This window comes from Rhinatrema bivittatum, chromosome 1, assembly GCF_901001135.1.
Source record: "Rhinatrema bivittatum chromosome 1, aRhiBiv1.1, whole genome shotgun sequence".
In the NCBI taxonomy this organism is placed as follows: domain Eukaryota; kingdom Metazoa; phylum Chordata; class Amphibia; order Gymnophiona; family Rhinatrematidae; genus Rhinatrema; species Rhinatrema bivittatum.
The window spans coordinates 46,883,694-46,906,635 of NC_042615.1; the positions used below are offsets into that span (position 1 = coordinate 46,883,694).

At 42.3% G+C, this 22,942-nt stretch overlaps 1 protein-coding gene across 1 annotated transcript in view; it reads right to left on the bottom strand.

Annotated features, from left to right (window-relative positions):
- Positions 1-22,942, bottom strand: part of ZNF827 (zinc finger protein 827) — a 377,001-nt gene that overhangs the window by 54,478 nt on the left and 299,581 nt on the right. Inside the window, 1 exon segment of the mRNA XM_029601924.1 lies at positions 22,352-22,489. Within this exon segment, the coding sequence (XP_029457784.1) occupies positions 22,352-22,489 (138 nt within the window).

The following is a 22,942-nucleotide window of genomic DNA, read 5'->3' on the forward strand; positions in this document are numbered from 1 at the left end:
ACATGGACTGCAAACTGCCAGTCCCATCAGCACCTGACAAAGGCATAAAAATAGATAGATTAAGAAGAGAACACAGAAAATAAGCTGCAGATGCAGCATTATTTATTGGGAAAAGAAATCAGACTTTGCTAGGTTGCACAGTACCCAAGGCCCACCATGCAGCTGGCAAAGAGCTTGAAAGGGAGAAAAAAACCGCCAAATACCATAAGGTAATGTAAGAAAAAGGGAAAACAGGAAGGCTCTGTTAGAAAAAACAGCTGCAGCTCCAGAAAAAAAAATAACAGCAGTAGTTGTGAGGGAGAGAGCAAAACTGAATACCGTAACCACATGGCTCCGCAGAAAAAATAAAGGCTGAGGGCTCTGTCTGAGGGACAGGGAAGGGGCTACAGCTGTACCTGCTCAGTAGAGCTTGCTGAAAGCCCTGGAATCTTTGAGATCAAAAGTTCTCTGCCGGGCTCCATCGGATGATGTCACGCATATGTGAGGACTGACATCCTGCTTGTCCTCAGAGAAATGGAGTATCGCGTTAGCCTGCCAAAACCGAAATAGGTAAAAAGAAAACCAACAAAATAGAGTAGAACCGATACATTTACAAAGCTAACAGATGTTTAAGGTGCTAGGTTTCACAACTACCAAGGTCCACGAGGAGCGCATCTTAGTCCTGAAAGCTTGCATCTTAAAACGTCCGTTAGCTTTCCAACAACCAGGTTTTCTAACAATTGTCCATCCCTGATAAATGCTGTACACCGTGAGAAACAGAAATGCAGGCGGGAAGGACTGCAGCTTGCTATGGGTGAGACTCCTAAAGCTCCTCTCCAGTGCCTGATTGGCTCTGTACCCCCTTAGAGGCAAACCAGTATGTTTAACACAGCAGCAATCACAAAATACATCCCAAAACGCTGTTCAATCGCCTTGTGCTGTTAGGGGCTGCCGAGTGTGGGGACACTGCAGTGGTGATGGGTTTGGGGCTAATGAGGGGAGACAGGATTTGCTGGTGCGGATGCAGAGACCCTACTAAGGGGGGGCGGCGGTATGCACCTTGCCCGTTTTCACAGACTTCGGAGATCATGGCCCTCCACGTGACCGTGATTTTCTTGGCAGAATCCTGCGGCGGTTTGCCATTGCCCTCTGCCCCTGCCGCCCCACCATCCCCCTTCCCCACTGTCTCTTTGCAGTCTCCCATCCAAGTGTTAGCCAGCTCTTCTCCTTCCTCGCCCGTCGATTCTGACAGTTTCAGGAATCATTCAGGGTGGCCCTCTCCCACCAGTACTTCAGCAAAAAAAACCAAACCTGAAAGATTCAACCTTTCAGCCAGAGAATGGAATCACTCAGAAAAATCATCCTAGGGTGGTGGTGAGGAGGCAGAGAAGGGATACAATAGACAAAAAAAAGACCAAAATAAGGAACTTTAGTACAATGGCAGATGTGAAGAAAAAGAGAGGCAAATTACCACAAAGAAGTAACAACAGGTAAATAAAAGTAGCATGAGAGGTAATTATAAATTCTTTTAGACTTGGTGCAGGCAATACTGCCGAAACATGGCCATGTTGGGGTGTGTATTTTATTGATGTTTGTATATTAATCCAGTTCATGTATTTTGGTTGTGCATTGCATTGCTAAGTTTGTATACTTACCTTATTTATTAATTTGTTTGTGAATATTTCTTTGGTATATTAATGGCACAGCCATTTTCTATTTATGTATGTCTTCCTTACTGCTGGTTTTTACCTTTCCGCGATAGATGCGCCGCAAAACATTACAACAAAGAGCGGAAACAATATTTGAGAAGGACCAAGGGTGGCGAGAGAGGGGTTCAAAGGTAAAGTGGGAACAGATGATATGAAAAGAGAGAAAAGAGAGAGTCCAAATCTACCACATTTGCCTCTGCTCCGAGTTTGTAAGGAGTGTTTATGCACAGCATGCAGATGATCTCACTAGGGACTGAGCCAATACTGCCCATCTCCCCATTTCCCCCCCCCCCCCACACATCTGCCACTAAGGAATACAGCAGAGCTGGCACAGGATGCCAAGGATGCTTAACTTCAGTCCTCGAGGCCCTCAGACAAACGAGTTTTCATGGCAGCTAAAATACGACTATTCCTGCTATTTATCATTTTTAAAGTGCTATTAGACAGACTCAGTACTGTACAGATCCACATAAGACACAGTCCCTGCTCCATGGAGCTTACCATCTAGCCAAGACAAACAAAGGGTCTGTGAAAAGTGTATTTATTGTACAGAAGTGTTTAGAATTTGAAAGCAGTTTCAAAATAGTTGAGTTTTTAACCTGGATGATACACCAACTCAGATATGCAGACTAACCAAATTACTGGACCAAGAGAATGCCAATCTGTCCGCTGAATATATACGGTGGTCACCCCGAACGCCAGACATATTTGGAGGCCTCTGGAGCTGTGCATGATACTTGCCTGCCGTCGTTTAATTCATCTGCCTGCTCTGCTTCGCCCCTCTATCAGATTTCAAGTCAAATTTGTTCTAAATGGCCCTGGTGACTGAAATGCCTAAATAAGCAAATAAGTCAGAAAGCAGGACCATTAGTGCCTCTAGATTACAATACACATTTATTTCTGGTGTGGAAAATAAAAACCAAGTACCTGAGCCTACCCATAGGGGAAACAATTAAATTCAAGGAGTGTGGCAAAGTCCATGCTGAATAACTGTGGCATTTCCAGCGGGGAGAAAACAGAGCACATTTCTCTTGCCGCGTCTTCCTGAGTACATTCACATGGTGACCATGTTGTAGAACACCTTCCTAGACCAAATCTCAGCAGGGCAACCACTACTGCCCACCCTTAGCTTCAGCAATTAGGATTAATGATGGTGGTAGCCATGAATACAACACCCCTGGAATGGTTATAGGCTACGATGACCCTGTCATGGACCTACTGCAGCAGGAAACAGATCACAGGAGCTAATGGTAAAAATGAAGAGGACTAGATACAGTTATGGGGACCCCCGAAGATAAAAAGGAAGTATGGTCCTGCTATTTTTATAGAAACCATAACGAGTGCAGAAAAGTATAACTTAGTCCAAGTATCTTCTAATTCATGCTTTATTGTATCTTTACATCAATGATATTTAAGCGGCAACGTTTATAATTCCATCAAATCGGGTCCCCCGACACGGACCCGTGTTTCGCCATGGCTGTGTCGGGAGGGACATGGAATTCACAACACATCTGTAAATAAACATGTAATAAGGACGAAGTAAAAAATAGGCAATCAGACCGACAACAGAGAAACTTGTAAAATTTAAAGACACAGACATACCCATATACTTCTCAGTGATCTTTTTACAGGGAGCGCATAATAAAATGGAGTTCCGGGGTTTTAAAGTTATTGAAAAAGGCGCCAACCTGTTCCACCAATCAGAACACAGGAATCAAGGACCAATCAAAAGAAAGCCTTACAGAGCTAGGAAAACAAATGCCATTCCAATTCTTTATTGAGACCTTTCGGAAAGACTGTATCCAGAGTGTATATTCACCTCTGTTCCTTCCGTATTAAAAACTCAAAATAATCCCCGCCCCGAGTTGAACAGTCCACTACTTCCAAGACAAAAAAGAATAAATCTGTGATAGAATGTGTGAATTGGGTCCAATGTTCCACAAGGGGGGCATTCTCACGAGAGTGTTTTATGTTAGAACGATGCTCTATGATCCTAGTCTTTACCATACGAGATGTCTTATGTCTTCCCTACATACAGTCTCGGACAGGGACATCGAATGACATAAACGACGCCTTGAGTAGTACAGTCAGAGTGTCCTCTCAGATAGTAGGTTATGTGTTGTGTTGGGTGTTGAAAACTAGATATGGTGTCAGTGTGTGAGCAAACTGTACATTGTCCTCATGGTCTATGGAGATCAACCAAAGATTGGTCAGGGCTTTTGTAATTAAAATCTGAATGAATTAGCATATCTTTCAAATTCCTCCCCCTACGGTAAGTAAACCTTAGAGGACCCTAAAAAATCCTATTTAGAGAAAGAGCATTCCAATGTTTACGAACAATGTCTGTCACTGATTTACTTAGAGTAGAAAAAGGCAAAATACAATTAGTCACACTATCCACAGGTAAAAATAACAAGTCTCTATTTACATTTGAAGCCCATTTAAGGGCTCTCTTTACCATTTTATAAAGATACCCTCGTTCCCTGAACCGCTGTGACATCTGCTTAGCTTTATTCAGAAAGTCTGTTTTTGAGGGACAAAGCCGACGCAGTCTAAGGAATTGACCTGTGGGTATATTGTTTTTTAACATCCTCGGATGGCAGCTGACAAAATTTAACAAAGTGTTACGCTTGATTTCTTTTCTAAATATTGTGGTACAAAATTTATTCTCATTAATCATAATGGCTACATCCAGGAAGGAAATTTCTTTAGAGTTAATGTCAAAATTAAATTGTAAGTGTGTATTGCAATTGTTCAACCAGTCCAAAAACATAAAAAACTGTAAATCTCTACCTAACCAAATTAAAAAAACATCATCAATATAACGTAGCCAAAGGTAAACATATTGAGACCATTCTGACGGATAAACAAAAGTCACTTCAAAGTCAGAAACATAGAGGCATGCCAGACTGGGGGCCATGGTCGCCCCCATGGCAGTGCCCCTAATCTGCTGGTAAAATTTGTTGTCAAACCAAAAATAATTCTTAGTTAATGCTAACTCTGCCAATTGCATAAGGAATTCCATTGGAACGCGTACAGGGTCAGATCTTAACTTCAAAGTGTCCTTAATAACCCTCAATGCCTCAGACTGCGGTATGTTTGAATACAGAGAGACTATATCTAAAGCTACAAAATAGAATGGTGTTGGTGGAGCAGGCAAACCCTCTAGAATTTCAATTAAATGAGTAGAATCACGCACGTAAGACTGGCTCTTCGAGACAAATGGTTTTAAAAAAATGTCCACAAATTTTGACAATGGTTCCAAGATAGAACCCATTCCTGAGACAATCGGGCGACCTGGGGGTTTTTCCAAACTCTTATGTATTTTAGGGAGGATATAAAAAACCAGAATAAGGGGAGAATCTACTGTCAAAAATTTGGATTCACGTGTCGTAATAAACTTCCGATCCAAAGCCACTTGTATCAACCCTTCAATTATAGATTTCAATGCCTCCGAGGGATCAACCATCAAGGGACAGTAAAAAAAAATATCATTAAGTTGGCGCAACACCTCTACTTCATAATCAACCGTATTGAGAATGACAATCCCTCCACCCTTATCAGCCGGTTTTATAATAATGCTAGAATCATTTGACAGGACTTTAATACACTCACTTTCAAAGTTGGACAGATTGTAGTGCACATATCTATTGTCCAACATTAGATCTTGAATGTCCAACTGTATTAAACGTTCAAATGCTATTATCATGGGGTCTGCTGGACCGGGGGGGACGGGACCAATCTGGATTTATTATAGACCAATGAGTTGTCCTGGACTTGTGGTGTCTCTGTAAAAAATAGTTTCAACTTCAAAGATCTGAAAAACCAGTATAAATGAACCTGTAAATTAAAGTAATCACATCTAGCAGTAGGTACAAAAGACAAACCTTTTGTAAAACATTCAGTTCTTCTTTAGATAGACCTTGAGATGAAAGATTGAAAATCACATCTGTATTCACTGCCACGGATTCTGTTGACGACGAATGGCTCTGGTAATCCTTTGTGCCTGCTGTTGAAGTGAACGTCCCCGAGGGCAAGTATTGCGATTGTCCCGCTGAATCTGTCCGGAATCTAAAAAAGATGCTGAAATAGATGAGTAGTGTGTAGAGGATGGCATACCACCTCCTGTTGCAGTGGTTGATGCAGGTTGGACGGCATCCCAAGTGGTATGTAAAAACCGTCCTGATTCCTCCCCCGAAGAATCATCTGATGAAGACTGTGCAAACGTTACTTTCTTCGGGTTGTGGATATCCATTGATAGACGTAACCTTTTTTATAGTCCAATTCGTCTCTTTGAAATTTCTTGTACTTGGTGACTTTTAGATCACTTCTAAATTTATTCAAGTTCTCGTGTTTTTGATCATAAATTTCAATCGGGGTATTGGTCTTCACAGTGTTCAATTGACTGTTGAGTTCCTCCTGAAGAGATGTTGAGAGTTCTTTCGTTGTTTCAATGATTAAAATCATCAAATCGAAGGAACATTTGTTTAGTATCTGATTCCAACGTGTAAGAAAAGACTAATTGTCAGTGTGTAGACGGGGTTCTTTTTGAATGCAGAGACCCCGTGGAATCCATCTCACTCTGCAATATTCGACCAAAGTAGAAGCATGCAGCTCTCAACGAGTTAGACGTTTCTGTAAATTAATAATGTCAAGTCACGAAACTGATGGTTCATCAGCTATTGTTGATTCCGAGAAGAACGGCGTATCTGTCAATACAGCATTGAAAGCCTCCTCCGAGTAACTAAAGGTTTGGTCATCGGTAGTAGCCATTAAAGATGCTCTGGTAAAAGGCCAATTCCAGAGATAATATGAGCAAATGCTGCACTCAGCATAAGTATCATATAAACCACAACGAGTGCAGAAAAGTATAAATTAGTCCAAGTATCTTCTAATTCCATGTCCCTCCCGACGCAGCCATGGCGAAACATGGGTCCGTGTCGGGGGACCCGGTTTGATGGAATTATAAACAGTGGAGTTGCCGCTTAAATATCAGTGATGTAAAGATACAATAAAGCATGAATTAGAAGATATTTGGACTAAGTTATACTTTTCTGCACTCGTTGTGGTTTATATGATACTTATGCTGAGTGCAGCATTTGCTCATATTATCTCTGGAATTGGCCTGCTATTTTTATGCCATAAACCCTAAATTTAAATCAAGAGGGTTCACAAAAAGAGCACACCAAAAACTGTAAGAAAGAGAGATACTATCAAAGGGAAACTGCAAAAATCAACAGACACAAATTTAAGATCTCGAATAGGAAAAACCCAAAGAAAAAGTATGCAAGTGATAACGTCTTACAACAACTGAGGGCTGATGTAGAAAGAGAAATATAATTGTTTTACAAATTGTACGTCCAACAATGTTATTACATATGTGATACCACAACAAAGCGTCCAAAAAGATAAGTCAAATATAAATATAGTGCAAAGGCTGAGGCTATCTGTAAATGCCATTTCATGAGAGACCTTAAATGCACGTCCCAATTAACTAAAAGAGTTTAGTGCTCTAATGTACCTTCATACTGTAGGAGGAATGGAAAGAAGAGCTTCCCTGCAACCAACTTGCTGTGTGATCAAAGGCTTAATAAATATGAAAAAGGGGGTTTTTAAAAAATATTTTTAAGTGTGCAATAAAAAGGTCCATGAAACAGTGAAGCAAATCTATCTAATGTATCCCCGAAAGGACAAAGTTTATCCACCGTTCAACTGTTTAAAAAAATGAAGCCCACTTATCTGGCATGTTGAACTTGGCATTTAAATTATGAGACTCTGTTCTTGCTCACATCTGGCATGTTGAACTTGGCGTATAAAGCGCAAGATGGTGTTCTCACTCAATCCCAACATGGTGCCATGTTTCAAGGTAACAGCGAAACCTCTGCCTCAGGGCAATGACATTTCATTTCATTAAAATGTACTTACCACCTAAACACTGACGGCCTAAGCAATGTACAAAATATAACATTCACAGAAAACAGCATGTAAATAATACAAAACTTATTATTCTCAACAAGCTAGCCTTTACTACCAAACAGGCTATTTCTCTTCCTCTGAATCTGTCCAATAGTTGGTCATCTTTTGATACTGTTTCATCCCTGGAAATCGCTAACTTTTTAAAAATTATGAACCCAGCAGCTCATCCGCAGGATTCCCTAGTTATTAAACTACTGCAGTCAGTACCAGATATAGTAGCCCGGCCTTTAGCTGATATCATTAATATGTCCTGGAAGAAGGTCATTTCCCCGATTCTCTTAAATGCACGGTGGTGAAACCTTTACTAAAAAACCCCAACTTAGACCGTGACAATTTAGCTAATTTTCAACCTATTTCTACCCTTCCCTTTTTGTCAAAACTTTTTAAAACGTTGTTAACAAACAACTAATGAACTATGTAGAGAATCATCACTTGCACTTTCCTTCCCAATATGGGTTTCGGAAATTACATAATACTGAAACCCTTTTAACATTTATTTTATTTATTTATTTGTATGTTTTTATATACCGAAATTTAGCAAATGGCCTTCACTCCGGTTTACAGGTATAACAACAGTTTACATAGAATCAACAGTTAACATTCATAACTGTGGGAGGTGGCGCATGCCTACACTCCGAGAAAACAATTAGAGAACAAAGATTTACGTGAACGGGTTTACGGATTACAAGGTAGCTGTGGGAGTGGTTAGAAATAGAGAGAAACATGAACCAAAGTATAAAACAGGAAAATAAGAGAACCATCATACTATTACTAGTCTCAACTGGTTATGAAGCTGGGTATACAGGATGGGAGGAGTTTGTGAGTTCTAAAGTAGTTAGCTGTCATTAAGTTTTTGGGGGGATGGTAGAGTAACCATTTAGCCTATCCCTTCTTTGTAGGCTTGCCTGAATAGCCATGTTTTGAATAGTTTTCTAAATATTTTTTTGTTGTTCTGTAGTCTTAGGTTTTCCGGTAGGGTGTTCCAGAGGTAAGGTCCGGCTATTGAAATTGCTCTTTTTCTTATGGTAGTGATGGGATGGGTAGTGACTGATGGGATGTCCAGCTGTGCTTTGTTTGTTGATCTAGTGTTGCGTTGAGTAATGTGTTGTTATATAATGGTGTTTAGGCACGTGTTTTCATTGTTGTGTATTGTATTGTGGAAGATGGTTAGTATTTTATATTCAATTCTTTTTCCTACGGGTAGCCAGTGTAGTCCTTTTAGGACAGGGGTGATGTGGTCCGATTTTTTTGGCCGGTGAGGATTCTGGCAGTGGCATTCTGAAGTATTTGGAGAGGTCAATCCATATTCTGAGATCTTTCACTTTTTCGTTTAGTTTGATGAGAATGTTATCAATTTGGATGGCATGATTCTGGTGATCTCTGGAGTTTTTTCTTTCAAGCAGTATATGTTCAGTTTTGTCCATATTAAGGCAGAGTTTCATTTGATTTAGCATGTTTTTTATAGTATTGAGGTATGTGGCCGATAGTTTCATTGTGTTCTCGAGTGTGTTTGTTACGGGTATGATTAGTTGGATATCGTCGGCGTACATGAAGTATGTGACGCCGAGACTGGAGAGTAACTGGCATAATGGCAGGAGGTATATATTGAACAGTGGCTGAAAGTGCAGATCCTTGTGGGACTCCTGTTTCTAGGGGGATGGCATCCGAAGAGTGGTTGTTGATGTTTACCTTGAAAGATCGGTTTTGCAGGAAAGAGGTAAATCATTCTAGTGTTTTTCCTGATAGCCCGATTTCAGCTAGTCTGGAGATTAGACTATTATGTTCGACAGTGTCAAAAGCGGCAGAAAGGTCTAGTAGGATGAGGATGTATCTTTGTCCACTGTCGAAACCTCTAATGACTGTGTTTGATAGATTGAGTAGTAAGGTTTCTGTGCTATGATTTTTTCTAAATCCATGTTGGGTGGGGTAAAGGATATTGTTTTTTTCAAGATGGTCGTTGAGTTGTTTTAGGGCTGTTTTTTCCGTCAGTTTGGCGAGGAGAGGTAAGTTTGAGATTGGGCGGTAGTTGTTGAATTCATCAGGATTGAGGTTCTTTTTCTTTATTATGAGTTTAATCGTGGCTATTTTTAATTTGTCTGGTAGTTCACCTTCTTCTAGAGATTTATTTATAATTGCCGTGATGGTTGGAGTGATGGTTTGAGATATTTCCTTTAAGGTTCGTATCGGAATTGTGTTGAGTTCGTGGCAGGCAGGGTTAAGGGTTTTTAATAATTTCTCCATTTCGGTAGAGGATATAGGGTCGAATGTGGTCCATGGAGTTATATTTTTGATGTTTAGTTGCGCATGTTGGTCAGGGGATTTATTTATTTTCTCTGTTATTTTGCTGACTTTGTTTTTGAAGAAAATAGCAAGTTCCTGGCTTAGGTTTTTGGTTTGGGGGTGAGGGGTTATTGTTATTGTCTGATATAAGGTTGTTTACTATGTTGTATAGTGATTTTGTGTTATTTGAGGAGTTTTGGATTTTTTTGCCATAGGAATCTCGTTTTATCAACTTTTTATAAATTGCAAGTTGTGAGCGATATCTTTCTAGAGTTAGTGGACCTTTGTTTTTTTGCCATTCTTTTTCTTTCCTCCTTAATGTGGATTTGGTGTCTCTTAGTTGAGTGTTGAACCATGGGTTTGTGTTCTCTCTTTTGTTCTTGATCTGTTTTAATCTTTCTGGGTTTATAGTCTTAGCAACTTTCATTGTGATTTGGTGCCATGATTCGGTGGATAACATCTCTCTCAGATACCGTACTGAGAGGACTTGACAACAGCAACTCTTATCTTCTAATTTTATTAGATATTTCGGCGGCTTTTGATACCATTAACCACGAGTCCATGATCTGTAGACTTAAAGAAATTTGCCTTCAAAATACCACTCTTGCTTGGTTTAAATCTTACCTATTCAACAGATCATTTAGGGTAAAAATAGGCACAGTAGAATCAGGAAAGATTATGCTAACATCAGGAGTACCTCAGGGATCTTCCCTTTTCCCTACCTTATTTAATATTTATATGGCCCCACTATGTAGGCTTCTAGCCGGTTTAGGATTAGTCCACTATATATTCGCCGATGATGTTCAGATTCTCCTACCAATCAAAGATTCGCTACATAACATACTGAAACTCTGGGAAATCTATTCCAATTCTATTAAACAACTTCTTACTCACATGTCACTATCCCTAAATGACTCAAAAACCAATATTCTTTACTTCTGCAATAAAATGACTGAAAAAAATTGCATTAGACATCAGTTCAAGCCTGCCCTCTTCTAACATCAAGCAGGAAGCTAGGGATCTTGGTGTTATATTCGATAGCAAATTTAATTTAAAATCCATAGTAAAAGATGGCTTTTATAAATTGCAGATTTTAAAGAAACTGAAACTTTATTACATCAAAACAATTTTCGTACAGTTCTCCAAGCCTTGCTTTTGACTAAGTTGGATTACTGCAATGCCGTTCTTTTGGGCCTTCCGGCATCATCTATTCGCCCTCTACAGTTGCTGCAGAATGCGGCCGCACTCCTGTTGACAACTGTCAAGACGTTTGATCATATTACTCCTATTTTGAAGGAGTTACATTCGCTCCCTATACAGGCAAGAATCCAGTATAAATGTCTGACTTTTATTCATAAAACCATTTATGGTGACAACACAGAATGGTTGAATGCATCTCTCCATATTCACACCCCCGCTCATAATCTGAGATCTTCGGGCAAGGCATTACTCACAGTTCCATCACTGAAATTAGCACACCTAAATGCAGTCAGGGAAAGGGTACTTTCGTTGGCTGGGCCAAAACTCTGGAATTCTCTCCCACCCAATATACGATTAGAGGCTAGCATATAGACATTTAAGAAACAGGTTAAAACATGGTTGTTGGAGCAGATTTTCATTAAGACAGATTAACACCTTCAGGGACTCCCCCTAGGAATTCTTAGCTCTAGATAAAAATACTTAATATGTTTTAATTTTTTTTTTTTTTTAGTTTTATATGATAGTATCATCATGTATGGTTTTATTAAATTTTAAATTGTATTTTATTATTTTGTAATTTATAGTTAAGTATGTTATCAGGAGATATAAATCTATAGACCCTTACGGGGTTTTAATTCAATTATGTTCCATTTTAATTTAATTTCAATTTTATTTTATTATGAGATTTTGGGACAAAGTATTAATGGCTTGTCCAACTTTTATGTAAACCGACGTGAAGTGTATATGATATGTTCAGTATATAAAAATGCCTAAATAAATAAAATGTATTTGCGACATAAACAAAATCACAATTCACCGCATAGACACATTTCACAGGAGGACCAATATCAGTATTCTTATCCAAAAGCTTGTTTTAACATGAAGCTTTTCAGAAGGAGTCGAAACTTCTTAATACAGTTAGACATTGAGTTCCACTGGTAAGGGAATAGGCGGATTCTCTTGTGGCTGAGGGCACATCAAGGAGCCCCCACTGAGAGGATATTTACTGTCATCAAGATGGTTCATATATTTTTAGGAGTGCATCAGACCATGGACAAGAACTCAAATTAATGGCAGTGCCTCGCAGGACGTCCCATTATTTGCAGTGTACATCCACTTAACATAAAAACACAAGACTTGCCATACTGGGTCAGACTGAGAGTCAATCAAGCCCAGTATCCTGTTTCCAACAGTGGCCAATCCAGGCCACCAGTACCTGGCAGAATCCCAAACAGAAGATAGATCTCTTGCTGCTAATGCCCAGGGATAAAGCTGATTTGCTTACCTGTAACAGGTGTTCTCCGAGGACATCAGGACGGAGCCCGGCCCAGAACTTTGATCTCAAAGATTCTACAGCTTTCAAACATACTCTACTAAGCATGTGCAGCTATAGTTATCACCCTGCCCACTAGGTAGAGTTCCTCAATCCATGATTATAGCTAATATATGGAGAAGCAACTCACAGGGGAGGCGGACAGGTATCTGTTAAACATCACAGATATTCTGGAGAGGAGTTGAGAGATGCCATCCAGGTACCAAGAAGGAATGGAAGTTGTTGGAGAAGCTATCAAAAGTCTATCCAAGTTATCTTGACTAAGGTATGACAAATTTGGAATTGAAGTCTGTCAACTAGTCCACCCCAGTATGATGGCACAGATCATCTATCCGGTCTGCCCAGCAAGCTTAAGGTAGTAACTGCTGCTCTGTGCGGTTAACCCCAAGCCTTAGGATACCGATAACATTTTTTTTTTCAGCTAGCAACATTTTTTACAGGGCGATGAGCTTTCTTGAAAAATCAGTGTTGCTTGATGTGCTTTGCTTATGGATTTGGCTGTAGAAGCTTTTTCCCTTAGGTCTGTGTATCACATCAAGGTTGTAGGAGGAATCTTCAAAACGAATTTGGAAGGGACCTGGATTGGGAATGCAACTATCTGAAGACTAACAGAGTTGCAGATTTACCCAGGTGAGGTAATTTTGTACAAAGGACTGTGTGAAGATTGGACTTGAAACAGCAATTTCTAATTCATTTTTATTAAACTATCAGTAAAGCTATAGTGTAACCTGAGCACAGCCTCCAGAATGATTTTTAATAAAGTATTAATGTTGTACTTTTAACACCATTCAGAGCAGGAGTTGGCAACTTATGGCACATGAAGCCACTTTTCTTGGCACGGCTGAGCAGAGACCCCTGCCACCGCTGCTAACAATGCAAGCAAGTAGAAGGCAGCCCCAAGCTGGCAGGCAGGGTGCAGCGATCGTGGTCCTTCCTCACTCTCATCACTACCTCTGGGTCCTGGTCGTGGCCTTAGGCCTAACATACTGCGTGATGGCCCTGTGGAGCCAACAACAAGGAGGCAGAGATGGAGGTAGACAGTGGGCAGCCAATGCTAATTGTCCTGATCACTCTTGATGGGGCAGGAGTTAGTGCTGGAGGGGACGGCAGGCCTGAAAACTGTGCGGCCCCCAAGCTGCTTGATAAGTCTGTGCTGTGAGAAGGAAGGGCGGTTGCAGCCAGCATTGGTGTCCGCAGGACTCCTGTCAAGGAGGACTGGCCAGAAGAGGGAGCAGGTGTTTGTGTGTGATTGCATGTGGGAGAGACAGAGAGCATTTGTGTGTTTATGATTGCATGTGGGAGAGAGAACATGGGGGAGAGACAGAAAGCATATGTGTGTGTGTGTGTGACCGCATGTGGGAGAAAGAGAGTGAGCATGTATGTGTGCACGTGTGATTGTTTGAGGGAGAGAGACAGCATGAATTTCAGTGACTGCATGTGGGGGGAGAGAGTGAATGTGTGTGTGACTGCATGTGGGGGGAGAGAGCAAATGTGTGTGTGTGTGACTGCATGTGGGGGGAGAGAGTGAATGTGTATGTGTGTGACTGCATGTGGGGGGAGAGAGCGAATGTGTGTGTGACTGCATGTGGGGGGAGAGAGCAAATGTGTGTGTGTGACTGCATGGAGGAAAGAGAGAGCGTAAATGCGTATGTTTGATTGCATGGGGGAGAGAGAAAGAGCACATGTGTGAGGGTTCAAATCCCACTGCTGCTCCTTGTGATCTTGGGAAAGTCACTTTACCCTGCGTTGCCTCAGGTACAAACTTACCCCTGGATGCACTAAGCCAAGATGGTTAACGCAGGAAGGGTCCCACTATCGCGGGGATGTATGACTGAGGTAAGGTCCAGGGATCAGGGATCGGATCCAGGCCACGTGAGAAGAGAGACTGAGTGTGATTAAGAAGGGAGCATGTGTTTGTGTGTGATTGCATGTAGGAGAGACATCCACGTGCTCGGGGTCCGATCCCTGGACCATACCCCAGTCACATAGTTAGGGCAAAGTCAGGACGGCGCCATTTTGGAAAATGGCGCCAACCTGACCTTGGCCCATTTAGAAAATGGCGCAGACCGGGCCGAGTGCGAGGGTGCACTTGGCCACGACGCAGGATCCATTTTAAGGTACAGAAGGGTGCGGGAGGGGATTGGGGATGGGAGGTGGGGACCAAGACATTACACTTGTTTTCCCCTTTTGGAGGTGGGGGTGGGGCCTGGGCCCAATTTTGCTGTTTTTTTTTAAATCATGGGGCCATCAGTATCACTTTGGGGGGCAGGCATCGATGGGAAGGTGTGGGGGTCCAGAGCCTTTATTTTATTGGTGGGATTTGGGGAGTAGGGGGGCCAAGACCCTCACGTCTTTTATTGGACTTGGGGGAGGGGGGAGGGAAGGGGGCTGGGATGCTATTTTTTATGTGTTACGTTCTGAGGGGGCCATGGCCCCACCTCTACATTTTTCTTTGGCGGATGTTTGGGCCGCCTCAACTGGCTGCCCCGGGTTGAGAGACGGGGTCAGCACTGACCCCTGCTCATTCTCCCTGTTTTGCTGCTATTTTTTTTCTGCCACTTTAAATGGGTGGCAGAAGCCTTGGGACCCACATTAGGGACCTGGGTCTCCCGCCACACTTCTAACGCATTTCATATAGGTGGTGTTGTTTTATCGCGGCCGACCACCTTCTCGGTCAGCCACAATAAAATATTAACAGCAAAATGACTATGCATGACCTTCTTTGCATGCATTTGCATTATTCATGCATGCAAATCAGATGCAAGGTTATCGTAATGGGGAAGGCATCTGGGTGGGGAGTTGCAAAATATCGCGTATACCACTCGATATCGCCATGATAGTGCTCTCTCGTGGGGATACTGGGTGATATATGCAATATGACACGCATTAGTGCACTTATACTGCTTGATGCATTACTCAGTTATGGGCCAATTCAGTATGGTGCGCTCGGCCGAGCACACCTTTAGCCCCCGTTTGGCTGCGCGTTTTCGACGCGTTATTTTTACCCCTTATACAGTAAGGGGTAATACCACGTCGAAAATGCGCAGCCAACCACCCCCCGAAACTAATAGCGCCCGCAACATGCAAATGTTGATGAGCCTATTAGTTATTCCCGTGCGATACAGAAAGTAAAATGTGCAGCCAAGCCGCACATTTTACTCTCAGAAATTAACGCCTGCCAAAGGCAGGCGTTAATTTCAGCCAGCACCAGGAAAGTGTACACCCTCCCACTTAATATCATAACGATATTAAGTCGGAGGCCCCAAAATTAAAAAAAAATAAAAAATCTGCCCGCAACATGCGAGTTGGAAGACGGACGCTCAATTTTGCCAGCGTCTGTTTTCCGAACCCGTGGCTGTCAGTGGGTTCGAGAACCAACGCCGCTAAAATTGAGCGTCGGCTGTCAAACCCGCTGACAGCCGCCGCTCCTGTCAAAAAGGAGGCACTAGGGACACGCCTCCTTTTACCGCGGGCCCTAATTTGCATATCTTTATTTACAAAATTGCACGCCCAGGAGAGTGGCCTGGGTGCGCGTCAGGAGAGCGGGCGCTCGCTGGCTCTCCCGTGCATCTTACTGTATCGGCCTGTTAGATAGTAAACCCACTGGGGACAGGGAAATACTTACAGTACCTGAATGTAATTCACTTTGAAGTGCCGAAAAGCAGAATATAAATAAATAAAAAAATTTAAAAATACATGTTCCTCCTTGTTACCTGGACAACTCTACAGAGTCTTTCTGTCAGATGAGGCATCATTTAAAACTATATAAGATTTACATAGAAAAACCCTACGATGGCTGATAAAGGCCCAAGGTCGGTGCAAAGTTATTAGGCGTCCTAGCCGAACCTTCTAGCCCCCCCCCATGACTTCCCACACAATTAAAAATGATGCATTTATAACAAAACATTTTATATGGAAATGGACCCAGATAAAATTATCATTTACGACAACCATATAATATTTACATGCACTACTATGGTGCCTGCCAAAACAAGACACTTGAAACCCATATGGACTTAGGTCTTTCATAGCACATATTGGGTGTGGTCTTGACCCTCAGAAAGTCATGAGTAAACTGAATTATAATTACAATAAAGTAAATCTCCCATACTAAAGCACCACCATTTGCCAGCACTCAAACAGTAACAACCCTACCTATGAAAAGGAAACACTGCCATTATTACACCAGGCCCAAAAACACCAATACACCTTCTGTTAGGAAAATAGAACAAGCCAGGCTGCTATAGATCCCTACACAGAAACTACATGCTAGCAGAACTCCTCACCTCAGTCATAATGCAGAACATAGACAGACCCTCGCTAAAGTCAGAATAAAGAGACCATAAAGTATAAATAGAAACTTGACAAAAAATGAACCACAAGCCACACTGTATGCAGTGCAACAATGGAAAAACAGAATCATCATGTCTCTTAAAAGATCACTCATAATCGTAACACCATACCAATAAAACTAAATAATTCAAAACAGCTGACAAAAAAAACATCATCCAGTAATTAAACTCACATACAAATAAAATATTTAAAACAGCAGACATCTAATAACACTTAATAATTAATGGTGGGGGTGGAAGGGGAATAGAACAAGGAGCTAAGAGTAACAGATAAGAATGAGAGAGAAAATGTGTGAGGCTTGCTGGGCAGACTGGATGGGCCATTCGGTCTTCTTCTGCCGTCATTTCTATGTTTCTATAATTAAAACTAAAAAGTATTTAAAAATTTTTTTTTTAAAACCCTCTCCATACCTGGGAAATTTTGATTTTCAGTCACCCTGAGACTGTCGTGGATTAGTTGGGGCCATACAAACTTTCTCCTCTCTCTCCCCCCAACATGCTCTCTGTTCCTTCCCACTTACATGCTCTCACACACACATGCTCTCTGTCCCCCCTTACCCTCGCAAGCTCTCTGTGCCCCATGCCCCCACACACACTCCCTGTCTCCCATACCCTGCACACATGCTGTCTGTTCCTATGCTCCTCCTCAAACACATGCTGTCTCCCGTGCACCCGCATGCTGTCTGTGCCCCTTCCCCCCCACGCCATTCCCCACTCACTCTCTGTCCCTTATTCCTCCCCACATACAAATATTCTCTGTCCCCCGGCCACCGCACACACCTGCTCTCACACACACATATAGATGATCTGTCCCCTCACACGTATGCATACATGTTCTCACACAAAATGCTCTCTGACCCTCCACACACAAACATGCTCTGAAGCTCACCAACATACATTTATTTACTGCTAAGTAGAACACAATCAATAAAACAATAATACAATATAATTCAATATCTAAAAATAACAGTAAAACAAAATAAATTCATACAATCCTAATTACAAAAAAGCTGTCTGATACAATACAGCCTTCGGCTGTTTACAAAAGACCTTTATGTCATCTAAAACACAAAGAGAATCCAGTAAAGAATTCCATAATGAAGGGCCAATAACAAAAAAGGCTCCATACTGGGTATCAAAGAGTCGCGCTTTTCTCATTGTAAGAATGTCAAAGAGAAATTTCCGTTGAGAACATAAAACACGGGTAGGTTGATATACATTTTCAGTAAGGATGAAAGTTAATTTGGGCCATCCTGTTTTACAGTTTTAAAAATCACAATTTAATTTACATGCTCTTTCTCCTTGGATAGCACAAGTAGCAGCCATCTCCTTGGGTCACTGAGCATCAGTAGGCCTCCTCTCTTTCTCCTTTGTGGGACACAGTTTCTTCAGCATGTGGGCCCTGCTGCTCCTGGTCCAGATCATCTTTCTTCAGCCACATGCACACTACTAAGAATCTTCTCTTCATCCAGAAAGGCCTGGCTGCCACTGCTGCAGATCCTCTCTTCCGGCCTGCAAAGCCTCTGCCTCCAGCCTTAGATTGGGCCTTCTTCCCACCTGCATGGGCCCACTTCCTCTTCCTGCCCATGGCGGGAAGGAGGCCCATCATCATGGTCCTGCCACGAGCTGTCACTTCCACATCTGAAGAGGTTCAGTGGAAGCACTTCAAAATTCACATTTAAGCCTTGATACTTTTGATGCAACTACAACATTGCTCTCCGCTTCAATGGCCGGAGGAAAGGGGAAGGTGCCAACGAGGACCCCGATTTTTATGGTCTAGAACTGATAAGTATGGGGATAACCGGCACAGAGCAGCAATTACTACCCTTAACAGAAAGCATGGGATTACTACCCTTAACCAATAAACCTTGATGCTTTTGACGCAACTACAACATCACTCTCCACTTTGACGGCAGTGGGAGGGGTGGAAAAGGAATTAGATTCAGATGACAACCAACACGGGCCTTGACTTTTACGGTCTGGGGTATTGATATGCAGAGATAAGTGAAAAAGTACAGGATTGCTTCTAAGGCCAAGTCCATGTCTGAATTTTCAAGAAGATTCATTGAATAACTGCACGAAGCGGCAGTTGCTACCCTTAAGAGAAACACAGGGAAGCATGTTTAAAATGCTATTACTGGTTTATAAAGCTTTGCAAGGAACAGCGCCTAAATATTTGTTGTCTGTTTTATCTCTTTAACAACCACGACGTCCTTTAAGATAAGAGTCTTAGTTATTACGTGACGTTCCCTCTTTTAAACAATTTAGATTGAATAAAACAAGGTCCCCGTTGTTTTGTATTATGGGTCCCGTCTGGTGGAATGCTTTTCTGTTTGGAGATACGTGCAGAAGGTACTCTTTTGAGATTTAGAAAGTTATTAAAAGCTCATTTATTCTCTCTTGCATTTGAGGGTGTCTACAAATAAAACTAGTTACAACTAGTTATTTTAAAGTGTTATGACATTTTGTCTTTTTATTATTTTTTGGATATTTTGCCTGTATTGTAATATTGTTTATTATTGTCTTGACATAGGGCCTCATTTTCAAGCTGCTGGCACGCGATAAGGGACCTTTCGCACGCAAAAAGTCCCTTATCGTGTGCGATACCAGGATGGGGGCGGAGTTGGGGCGGAGTCGGCCCCGGAAGAGGAGGAGTCGGGGCGTCACCGGGGCAGACTCTGCGCCGACGCTGCGGACAGCGAAAAGGTAAGGCCCTTTTCGCGTCCGCTTTCGCTCCCAATAGCTACACCTCCTATGGTGGCGCTATTGGGTGCGAAACCGGCAGCGATCGCACTGCGACGGTGCGATCGCTGCCGGCTAGCGCAGGCCCGCCCCCTGATTTGGCCCCCTGTCCCTCATCTTCTAAAGTATCGCAGGCCTGCGATACTTTAGAAGATGAGAAGAAGCTTGCTGGGCGGACTATATGGTTCTTTTCTGCCGTCATTACTATATTACTCCCAAACCTGTGGAGCTCTAGGGGGTTGAGTGATTGAGATGGAAGGAGGGGGAGGGGGAGTAAGAAGGGAGGGGGTGAATGACTGAAGTTGAGTGAGAGGGAAGGAGGAAATAGAGGAGCAGATTGAGAAGAAGAGAGGGTAGAAGGGTGCATGAGTGTGTGTACATGAGAGAGAACGGAGGAAATTTTGTGTACCCTCGTGTCCTTCCCCCTACTAATCCCAGTCTACAATCTCAGGGTGACTGGAAATTAAAAGTTTCCAGGTATGGAGAGGGGGAATTTTTTTTTTTTATCTTTATTAATTTTAATTACTGGGTGTGTGGTATGCCTGCTGTTTTAAAATATTTGATTGATTTTGGGGAAATGTTTAAAGATTTTTTTATTCTTATTCTTCTTAATTATTAGGTGATATTCTATTTGTCATCTGTTTTGAAATATTTTGTTAGTATGGTTTCCTCACTGTTATGATTGATTTATTTTTCTTGACTTTGTTTTATGAGGAATGCTGATATTTCTGTTTTTGCATTATTGCACTGCACATGATTCTAGCTTTCAGTGGTTTCCAGTCCAGTTTTTTGTCTGCCCCTTACTACTTATACTTTATGGCCTCTTTATTTTTATCTGGTGAGGGTCTGTCTGTGTTCTGCATTTGTGACTGAGGTGAGGTCGTCTGCTAGCTGGGACAACGCCTTGTACCTGTTGGGTTGAAGGTTTTTCTGATTTTGGTAGAGGCCGGGATCCATGATTGAAGGGGCTCCTCGGGTGCTAAAAATGATGGCGCCTAAGCCTGCTGGACACTGAAACGCCTGCAGCAAGTGCTGGGGATTTGATAGCTGTGTCGAGGAGCTCCAAGGAGGGACTCCACCGGCCCTCACTGTGCTCATTAACTTGTAATGTGGCCCCAGCACAAAAAAGGTTCGCCGATCCCCCTTGTCTAATCTGTTGCAAAATTAATTTGATAGTTGGAGAAGCCAGGTAAAGACAAATGCCCTATTTTTAATGGCTTCACAGAGGCACAAGGAAATAAAGTGACTTAGGTGGCACTCAGAGATATGTGTTGAACTGATGGTTTCTTTTAATGTAAGTCCAGTACACAAATCACTAGGCCAGCCTCCTGCTTATTAAAATTGTCTACATCTGTACCTCTGAAACCAGCTCCTTTTCAAAGAAAGAGTTGAAGAGGTTGAAAGCCTGTCCATGTCTCTCCCAATCTCAGCTTTTATCCTATTCTCCACTTTTACATCTCTGCTGTAAGGGAGGGTATTTTATCCTTATACTACCCCTGCCGAGCACGGACCTCCAACTGTGGATCTAGAGGGTCATAAAGAGCTTTGACTTTTAGAATCCTAACATGCAATAAAGCTGATTATTTAATGCACACACAGTGCATGTGAATATGTTTCATGAAAATTCATCACGGGCATCCTGAAAATCAGACCTGTTTGTGATTCCACAGGGTCATCATAGCCAATCGTTCTTGCCATAAGGGACATCTAATGGCAGAGCTCAAAAGCTGCCTCTTACTGTCTGTATTTCTGCATTGAGGGGCTGACGTGATAAAACCCACACTAAAAGAGATGATACATTTTAGCAGGGGCTTTGCTTTATTCACGAAGTAGTAACCTGCGGCCCTGCAGGATGCGGTAAGCTAATGGCATGTGAGCTAAAGAAAGCAAGCAAAATGGGAAAAGTGCATTTTTTACTCATCACCTACTAATCTGCAGTACAATCTCTGCTGGGAAGGAAGGTAGGTTACTGGTCAGAGGAAAAGCTTTCTTTTAAAACAGACCTTAACCTGAACAGTGCAGAGGCAGGACCCAGAAAAGCTGCTATATTGTGTCTGAAACTGCCCCATTCCCTTTTGTGGCTAAACTTCCACGATCAATGTCCTTTCCTCGCTTCAGCAAACTCTGGCGCTTGCAAAGTTTTGCACGTGTTGCTAACATTAGACAGCAGCAGGGGAAGAGCCGCAGGCGTGGACTTTGTGTGCCAAAACCTTCAGCTGCCGGTAGCGGTGTTTTTCATCCTCCAGTCCTTCCACTGCTCTTCACGCCATTGTGTGCCTTCTGGTGGCTTTTCCTTTTAGATGAAGGGATCCTAGTGGGGAGTGTTAAGGTGAGAAGGGGGGTATGTTTGCTACCAGCTCCAGGACAAGGCTGGGTTGTGGCTCACTAATAAAAGGCAAGCATCTTTTTATTATGGCCTCTGCTTCTGGTATTTCAAGGTTTTGGTTTTTTTTTAAGGCTCACGCCACTACAGGAAGTTTTACTCCTGCTCTATCCCAGGATTTAAATTTCAGGTGCTACAACAATCCGCGCCTCCCTGCTAATAAGTTAATTGCCCTGCAATTTGCATGGAGATGTGCTAATCCTAGCAGTGGGTTTTAACTCCTGTTCTTCTGCCTGTTTTTTCGGGGCCTACTGAGGTTGTGCTAGCACTGAAAAATCCATGCAAAAAAACAGAAATTAAAAGCCACGCTGACCCATTTTTTAAAATTTCTGTTCAAGGGACAAGTAACCTGATGCCCTGTAGGATCTGCACGTAAGAGCTATGGTGTCTGGTTTACCTGTGTGCAGTAAGAGATGTCGAGATAACGTCTGCTGTCGCCCAAATACCTTTCCACACACGTCACAGGGAAAGAGCTGATCATTAAAATTCCACAAGGGTAATCCAATTCCTGTCTCCAGCCTTATTGATTCTGCTTCTGTGGAAAAAAAAAAAAGTGCAGTGTGATTGCCATGTTTGTCTGTAGAAATAAGGGTCAACAAATCAATTGTAGATGATACACCTTTTTATTAGAATTAGCTAATGTATTTGAGAATCAGACTCAGGGCCCCTAGTGTCCGGCAGTTTTGCAGCCAGGACTGTAAAATCTGGCCCTGGCTGTGAAGTTCTTGGGTCCCTGGAGAATTGGAAATCAGAGGGGCAGCTGAGCACAAGCAAGCAAGGGGCTGTCCTCCCCTCAAATCCCCTTTTCCTCCCCGGTGCCAAGCTGGCAGTAGGAGGGGAGTGGAGGCACCTCGGCCTACTTTTTCTCCATTGCTACCTGGGGGTCCGACTCACAATTCGATTGGTCCTCAAAAGCGTGGGAGGAGAAATAGGTGGACTTGCTTACTGCAGACCTTAATAAGAAAGGTAAGGCAATTTGCTTGCTGTG